The sequence below is a fragment of the Pistacia vera genome, unplaced genomic scaffold (genome assembly GCF_008641045.1).
Source record: "Pistacia vera cultivar Batoury unplaced genomic scaffold, PisVer_v2 Contig548, whole genome shotgun sequence".
NCBI lineage: Eukaryota > Viridiplantae > Streptophyta > Magnoliopsida > Sapindales > Anacardiaceae > Pistacia > Pistacia vera.
In genome coordinates, this window is record NW_022196388.1 from 567,387 (window position 1) to 576,514 (window position 9,128).

General features: G+C 36.4%; 1 protein-coding gene and 1 non-coding gene across 2 annotated transcripts; both read left to right on the forward strand.

Annotated features, from left to right (window-relative positions):
* The first annotated feature begins 220 nt into the window (after positions 1 to 220).
* LOC116107818 lies at positions 221 to 327 on the forward strand. Its single transcript, XR_004124538.1, has one exon. It is a non-coding gene; the product is annotated as a small nucleolar RNA R71 (small nucleolar RNA).
* Positions 328 to 7,012: 6,685 nt separating this feature from the next.
* LOC116107766 (scopoletin glucosyltransferase-like) lies at positions 7,013 to 8,786 on the forward strand. Its single transcript, XM_031394062.1, has one exon. The coding sequence runs from the start codon at positions 7,132 to 7,134 to the stop codon at positions 8,593 to 8,595; it is 1,464 nt and encodes a 487-aa protein (XP_031249922.1). The 5' UTR covers positions 7,013 to 7,131; the 3' UTR covers positions 8,596 to 8,786.
* Positions 8,787 to 9,128: the final 342 nt, after the last annotated feature.

Here is a 9,128-nt window from a genome sequence, read left to right on the forward strand (position 1 = left end):
TGCAGTGCAACCGTCAACTTTGTGCACTCCTGCTGATTTCCTTGTTGAAGTTCTCTTCGAAGTCTTCTTCATATAGTTAATGTTTTCCATCACCTCAATCAAATTGTATGCTTGCTCTAGTGTTTTGTTATTCAAGACTCCTCCACTTGCAGCATCTATCATGGCTTGAATATTTGACAACAACCCTTAGTAGAACGTTTGCACTTGCGACCAGAATGGCAAACCATGGTGAGGGCGCCTCCGTAAGAGATCCTTATACCTTTCCCATGCTTTATACAATGACTCCAAGTCTTGTTGGTAGAAATTGGTAATCTCACTTCTCAGCTTGGCAGGTGGAAACTATTTAGTGTGGAATGCTTGAGCTAACTCGTTCCATGTCATGATGCTCTCAGATGGTAGAGAAATCAACCAAGCCTTAGCTTGATCCCGAAGAGAGAATAGGAAAAGCCTTAGCCTAATTGCATCATTGGATACTCCATTATGCCTCTGAATTTGTCGCATAACTCTAGAAAATTGGCGATATGCAAATTCGGATCATCATTTGGCAACCCTGCAAATTAGATTGATTGCTAAATCATCTGAATAATTGCTGGCTTGATCTCAAAATTATTTGCTTGAACTGGTGATCTCCTGATGCTAGAATAACACCCGTCAATAGTAGGACTAGAGTAGTCCTTCAATGCTCTTTGAACCACTACCGCTCCACTAGTCGCATTGCCTCCTATGATATCCTGATTCTCATTCTCCACATTGGGATTTATAATTCCCCTATTAGCCATCGATTTTTTTAAGTTAGCTTGCCTCTTTTCTTTCCTTAACTATTTAGCCATTCTCTCGATTTCAGAATCAAAGGGATTAAGATCACCACCACCTTTTGAACATAAGCTCTCTAGGATCTAAATAAAAGAAACGAACACAACAAAATAAAACAAATCCAATTAGCAACTAAATATTTCGTATCAATATTGGTACAAAAAAATAGTTCCCCAGCAACGACGCCAAAAACTTGACAGGCTATTCGCAAGTATATGAAATCGCGCTAGTAGTAAAACTCGAGCAAACGAGTGTCGAATCCCAAGAGAACTACCTACCAAGTACCACACTAGTCTATTTTATTGCTATTTGATGAAACAAAATTTTAAGAATGAATTAATGAAAAATAAAACAAACTAAAAAGTAAACAAAAGAAGAATTGTGTTAATACTTTGGTAAAAAGACCAATAAGACTAAACCTAGGGCACATATTTCACACCAATTTAATCATATGCATTGACAATTATTGCTAACCTAATTAAGCTTATTCTAAAGGCCAAACTCTCTAATATTTCACTAACTTTCTCTCGAACAATTAGTGAATTAACCCTTAAGCAACAACTCAAAATATCTCTAAAATGGATTTAGAAGCTAAGAGACCGTTAAGTTCTATGGAATTTACCAGAGCTTCATAGATCGCGATAACCTATCTCTAGCGTTCCCTCAATCTATGGTTTTATTACCTTAGACTAATCAGGTATCATCTCTCGATCTCAACCCAACTCATAAAATCATTCAACTCTCAGGCCCTTAAGAATTGAAAGCATTACACACAATAATAAAACTTAGAATTAATGCTTAATTAAAATTAATAACAATAACATCAACACATAATCATAAATTGGGCTACATCTTTAGCCCTAGAAAAGGAATTTGGTTCATAATTGTAGTAATAAAAACAACCATTGTATTAACAAAAATTATTTCAAGAAAGAAAATAGAAAAACTTCTCTAATTGGTGAATGAAAATAGCAAGAATTTTGATCTCCAAAATAGTAGCTGCTTTTTCTCCTTCTCTAACCTCCCTAAAAACTGAATAAAGATCCTTATTTATAGTGCTAGGGTTTGGAGGTTTTAGGAAAGAATTAAATGCCTAAAACCATTCAGATTCGGATTAGGAAAATACAATAACCCAAATAGGCTCGTGATCCATCGCTGCGGCGACATAAATGATCACTTGGATGATCGTTCTTTCTGTTCCATGAGTCTGGAATATTTAGAATTTGGTGAAGTCATCAAATGGACTTTGTAGCTGTCTGAATAATCTTTCCAACGCCATAAGGATCATCGAATTTCGATTTCTACAACTCAAGAAAACATCGAAGCATGCTTATCTTGACAAATTTCCAGGTTTTACGTTTCATTTTCAACGCGTCACAACTTTCTTGTTTCAACTCCGATTCTTGCACCGTTTCTTCCTACTCGTCACAAATTTCATCGGCATCATTATTCATTATTCAAATATCGTTTTTAACCTGAAAATACTCAAAATACACCTCATGATCCCATAAAAGGTATTTATGAAATAATTAACTCAAATTTCACGTTAAAAACACATTTTTCCACAAATAATCCAATTGAATCACTAAAGGGATATGTATTTTCAAGATCCTATCACAGGTCCCCATAAGTCAGAATGTAAATAATCAAGGCAATTTGTAGCTAAATGGGTTCCCTTAGAGAAGCTATTTCTATGCTATTTACCTAGAACACAATTCTCACAAAATTCTAGGGTAGTAACAGAGTCCTTCCCAAACTACCCTTGACTATTCAGAACATCCATTCCCCTTTAACTCATATGACCCAACCTCAAATGGCACTTTTCAGTCATAGACAAGTTTGAAGAAATAAGAGCAGTGTTATTGCATTTAGAATAGAAACATCCATAGAGAATATAGAGACCATTTTTCTTTTCTCTTGTTAAGACTAACTTTTCATTTTTTTGTAAATATTTAACCAACCATTGTCAGCCCTATAGCAACATCCTGCTTCATCTAGGGTCCCTAAGGAGATGAGATTTCTCTTCAGTTCAGGGATGTGTCTCACTTTGGTCAGTTTAATCAATTTCCCCCCCACTTAACCTTAATGTTATACTACCTATTCCCTTAACCCTACAGGCATGATTATTTCCCATGAATATCGTCTCATGATTAGAGGCTTCAAATTCTTGAAACCAGCTCTTGTTTGGGCTCATATGGAACGTACAACTAGAGTCTAACACCCATTCCTTGGCAGTGTCAGATGTTGACACTATAAGTATTTCTGGTTCATCTGTCATGTTCTTAGTGGTAGCCAAATTATTCTCTGTGTTTCTTAGTTTTTGTTTCTTAATCAAATCAAAACAATTTTTCTTCAAATGACCCGTTTTATTACAATAAAAACATTGTCTTGTTTCTGCCTTAGCCTTATTATTCCCTTTCCATTTCTTCTTGTTCTTACCCCCATGGTTAGATTGGTTTCCTTTACTACATTGGTTGGATTCGACCCTACCATTTACAAACAGATTACTATTGTTCCTCTTAAGGGTTTTAAGCTCTAACTCCCTAGCCTTAAGTCTAGCCATGATCAGGTCTAAACTAGGTACAGTACTCGAGTACTGTAGGGCATTCTTGACTACTTGGTAGTCATCAGTTAGTGAGTTCAACAAGATCATGGCAAGGCTAGTATCTCTAAACTCTTGATCTATGCCTTTCAAGATCAAAGTCATTTTTAAAAACTCATCCAAATTATCCTCAATTGATTTAGAATTATCCATTTTATAAGAGAATAATGCACCCTTCAAGAATGCAAGATTCGGTGCATATTGTAAAGCATATAATGATTCAAGCCTACCCTACAGTCTAAGAGGAGTTTCAAATCCATCTACCTTTCGAAGTACACTGTTCGAGAGGTTCATCACGATCAGGTTGTAGGCCTCCTCGTTGATCTCCTCCTTCTTCTTTAATTTCTCTTTTGACCACTTCTTGTGGTCCTTTTCCAGTACAATCACAATTTTTTTTTTTTTTTTTTTGTGTGTGTGTGTGAGAGAGAGAGTAGGGCCTTTATCTTCTTCTTCAGGCTTCCAAAATTGATCTTCCCATCATATTGGGTGATCTCCAACTGAGTAGTGGTCATGGTTATGGTGTTTGAGGATTAATTTTGAAAAGACCCTAATCTACAACCCTAAATCTTTTCCTTAAAGATTTTAACGATTCTGGAACCCTAGATTTTTCCCAAGATTGACAAATTCCACTCAAATCTCGAATCCCGAATCCTTAACGCTATACGAAGACTCAAAACAGTCGAATTTGAGAAACCCCCAAATTGCCGAAACCCTAGATTTCAAGAGTTGACTTCAATTGGGTTTTAGGAACGCAAGATTCTAATCTAGACTCTAAATTGGCTCTGATACCGCTTTTATGCAATTAAAGAACTCACTCTAAACCAAACACACACCCAATCAAAGCAAGAATAGAAAGAACACGACGATTTATCGTGGTTCACTTATCTAATATAGGATAAGCTACATCCACGTTGAGCTCCAGAAAGGGAGGAGCTCACTGCACTAATTATAACCCAAGAATCATTGTTACGAACTCACAATCAATCAACCTAATGAAATACCGTTGATACAAGATTAACCCGTAACTAGCCCCTTAGAGAATCTCACCCAGGACACTCTAAACTGAGAGATCTAACCCTCCCAAGAATGATTATAGCCCTAATCACTCAAGTCTACCCAGTTACAATAATCTTGAACAAGAATTTCCCACAAACCCTAATTTCTCTTCTCTATCACTCAATCGAATGGAAGGAGGAATTGTTGTGTTGATTTGGTGAAAAACGAGTTTATATATCGTTGACTTGGAGACTGCTTGGTAGCTATTGGATCAAATGAATATTGATGGCCAGGATTCACCCAACTCTGCCTTGAAACGACGCCGTCCAACTTAACCCAATACTACATCGTTTTCAAGCTTCCACTTCAACAGATAAACGAACAGGTATTATATTCGTTTTGACATAAGCTTATAATTCTCTTGATAATGTTGAAGTTTGTTTAATGAGAATGAGGACAAGTTGCCTTGTCATTGTCAGGTAGGCTAAAATATTTATATGGGTAATGAAAACTATAAGAGGACTCAAAAGATGATGCCCAAAGGACCACTGGCTCGTCTTCTTTCACAAAGTGGTCCAAAAAACACTAACTATAGGCTATAGCCATGAGATTGAGTATTCAGTTGCAGCTAATAGTTATTTCGATAGAGCCTAAGTCCCAAACTGGCTGTGCATAAAGGATACTCAACTTGCTATGATTCAAGGCCTGATTGTTTTGACTAGCAAAAAGGTGTTAAATAACATCTAAAGTTGTTCTCAATTCAAGTCAATAACAAAGTTGCATAAGTTGTTCAATTTGAACCATATTAGGGAAAGCCCAACTAAAATATCCATTTGAAAATTCAATTTGGTTAGACAGAATGTACAAGCCAATACAACTCATTTGAGGCAAAAGATTCTTCTACAGATTACTGTTCTGAATTCTGATTTGAAAATTCAATAGTAGAAATATAAGAAATTCTGGAGAGGCCAGCTTCGCCAGAGAAGCCCATGTAACAATGAGAAGTTGACAAAGGAAATGGCTTCGCTGTCTCGCCCCGCTCATAGCTATTGAACCACAATACCAAAACTAGCACTTGTTTTCTCGAGCAGTCAATTAAGAATGCAAAATCTTAATACTCTTTTGAAAGGGTTTTTTCAGTTTTCAGAGAACTATTAAAATTTTTAAAGTGATATAAACTATGTTTTTAAACCACTTTTAGATGGTCGAGTGGTTCGATAGGGATTTTTAAATGTATCACTTAAAAGATCTTGAGTTCGAGTTCTCCCTCCGTTCCTAATAGGAATAGTTATTGAAACTCTTACTCAGTAAGTAGTTTTAGGGTCCCAAAAAATTAATTAAGGTATACGTAAACTAGCATAAATACCAACAGTTATAAAAAAAAAAAAAAAAGACGTATGTTTTTAATAAAAGTGAATATATTTGACATTATATGATGTCATCTAAATTAAATTTGGAATGGGTGGATAGCAAGCATTAAAACATTTATTTGTTTGACTGAGTAGGATAGGAATTTTTAAGATGGAAGAGGCACTTGTGGTTGTGGACAATTTTCCAGAAGAATGCCACGTTCACTTCAATGGGATGTGCACATTTTGACGTAAGAGATTATGTAACCATTTCAATTTTCAATACTTTTCCACTCTATCTAGGCCAGACATTTATTTAATCTTTTAATTCTTTATACTCCCTCACAATCATCTTTTGTTTTTGGGTTTTCTTATCGAGTAATGTTAACTTATGTTTTAAGAACATTAGAAGATAAAAAAAAATTAGTTTATTAATATATTGAAATTTATATTTTCTTTTATCTTTTCATATATAGTATGAGAGTAAACGACTTTTTTTCACCCAAGGTTTGCCTTAACGACATTTTCCACCCAAAAAATTTCAAAACATTAATTTACTATCCAAAGTTTATATTCCAACCAATTGCAAGCTGACTGTGATATTATTACGACCCCACACCACCACCATTCTCTTTCTCGATCATTACTCACTAAAACACCTCAAACCTTACTCCCGCCGATCTTGTCAATTGTCGAGAATCGAACAATTTGTGGAAGCTGCCCTTCTCAAATTAGATTCTGACTAATCTCAATTATCAAAATCCAACCTACCACCACCAAAAAATATCTCCCTTCAAAAACCTCTATAGCCTGGACCAAGTTTGCTCTTCCTTTGTTGCCGAATTAGAAAGTATATTCTGGATAGTAAACGAAATATAAACTTTGGGTAGTAAATCGTTATTTTGAAACTTTTTTGATGAAAAAGTGTTATTAAGGCAAACCTTGGGTGGAAAAAAGGCGTTTACTCTATAATATAACATCGAAATAAAGACATATCATAAGACAACCCTTTGTTAATTAAGGGTTAGGTTAGAGTGAATTTGTTAATAACTTCCATTTGTTATTAATAGCATAAATATACGATTCTTTAACATTAATATTAAACTTTATGGAAAAGGACTCTTGACAAACTCTAGATATTTAATTGATGCTTTTAAGACTTTTGTTATTCATGGATTTAAAAATCTTTTCCACTGGGTCATTAAATTATAATAAAGTCTGGTTCAGTGATCCTACATAAATTACGTCAAAGCCGTGTAATACCAGCTTTTCTTCTTGTAAGGACAGTATTTATTTGTTTCAATCCTTTTCCTAATAATAATCGTCTTCGTTTCTTCATCATTTTGCTCCAGTATTCACTATTGAACATCAATGGAGAGTGAAAGTCCTAAGCTTCACATGTTCTTTTTTCCCTTCATGGCTCACGGCCACATTATTCCATTTGTGGACATGGCCAAGCTGTTCGCAGCACGAGGGGTCAAAATCACAGCCATCACCACTCAGGCCGATGCACCTCTCTTCTCAAAAGCAAACCAAAGAATCAAGAATTTGGGTACCCAAATCGACATCAAGATAATCAAATTTCCTTCTGTGGAGGTCGGATTGCCGGAGGGTTGTGAAAATGTTGATGCTATCACTAATTCCGGTCAACCAAGCTCTGAATCGATCATGAAATTTTTCGAAGCTACAGTAATGCTCCAGGAACCGCTTGAGGAGTTACTGGGAAAATATAAACCGGATTGCCTGGTAGCCGATATGTTCTTTCCTTGGGCCACTGATGCTGCAGCCAAATTTGGGATCCCCCGGTTGGTGTTTCATGGAACTGGATTCTTTGCTTTGTGTACAATATCATCCATGATGTTATATGAGCCACATAAGAAAGTTTCTTCAGATTCTGAACAATTTCTCGTGCCTAATCTTCCTGATGAAATCAAGTTCTCAAGAAAGCAACTTCCACTTTCTATGAAACAAGATGGCGAAACTTTTCTAAGCAAGTTGTTCAAAGAAATGGGAGCATCAGAGTTAAAGAGCTATGGTGTTATTGTCAACAGCTTTTACGAGCTTGAGCCGGCTTATGCTGATCATTACCGGAAAGTTTTGGGAAGGAGGGCGTGGCATGTCGGCCCTGTTTCGCTATGTAATCGGAGTTTAGAAGATTTAGCTTCCAGGGGAAAGCAAGCCTCCATTGATGAACAGGAGTGCTTGAAATGGCTGAATTCAAAGGAGCCAAATTCTGTTGTTTATGTGTGTTTTGGAAGTGTTGCTAACTTTTCTTCTGCTCAATTGATGGAGATTGCAATGGGGCTTGAAGCTTCAGGGCAGAGCTTCATATGGGTTGTGAGGAAGGACAAAAAGGGTGAAGAAGAAGGGAAAGAAGATTGGTTGCCTGAAGGATTTGAGAAGAGAATGGAAAGCAGAGGACTAATAATAAGAGGATGGGCACCCCAAGTTTTGATTCTTGATCATGAAGCAGTGGGAGGATTTGTGACACATTGTGGATGGAATTCAACGCTTGAAGGAGTGAGCGCTGGAGTGCCCATGGCGGCATGGCCAGTGTCAGCCGACCAGTTTTACAATGAAAAGTTATTAACTCAGGTTCTTAAGATCGGTGTTAGCGTTGGAATTCAGCAAGCAGCTATGCTATTTGGCGATTATATTAAGAGGGAAGCGGTGGAAAAGGCTGTGGAAGCCATATTAACGAGTGATGAGGCAAAGGAAATGAGGAGCAGAGCCAAGGCACTTGGGGAGATGGCAAAGAGAGCTGTTGAAGAAGGAGGTTCATCTTACTCTGATTTGAATGCTTTGATTAAAGAACTGAGTTTACGCGACCATTGAAGCACAAAGGAAGAAGCTGCCTTGTTTTGTGTTAATTCGTATCTTGTTTGTATTTTCTTTTACATTTAGTTCAAGAAGTGATCTCCCTGGCCTTTCAGACGTATGCATCACTTCTGGGCCTCTGGCCCATTTCTAAATAGTCTTTTATAAATTAATTCTATTGTCCAACATATAAATTTTAATTTCCTGAATTATTCTTTATTTAAAACTTTTTTGCATCTTCTGCTAATAGGGATATTTCCTTTCTTCCCTCAGATTTAGGGTTTGATTGACGTTAGTGTTATTAACCCACTTTATTGACACTAGTAAAAGGTTTTCAATGTGTACATTCCGCCCGTCGATATGTGAGATTTACCGTTATGGTATTAAAAAAGTGATCCAACAATACTAATGTCAATTATGTGACAAAACTAGAGTGTTTGTATTCTATAATATCTAAGGCAGGTAACATGCCTCAAACCTAAGGGATGAAAGTGTAAATACCCTATTGTTAATATAGGACAAATTTAATGTGAAGTCAACATTGTAATGGA

Bases quoted from the DNA above. Each gene is read 5' to 3' on its own strand.
- LOC116107766 (XM_031394062.1), top strand. From the start codon at position 7,132: ATGGAGAGTGAAAGTCCTAAGCTTCACATGTTCTTTTTTCCCTTCATG.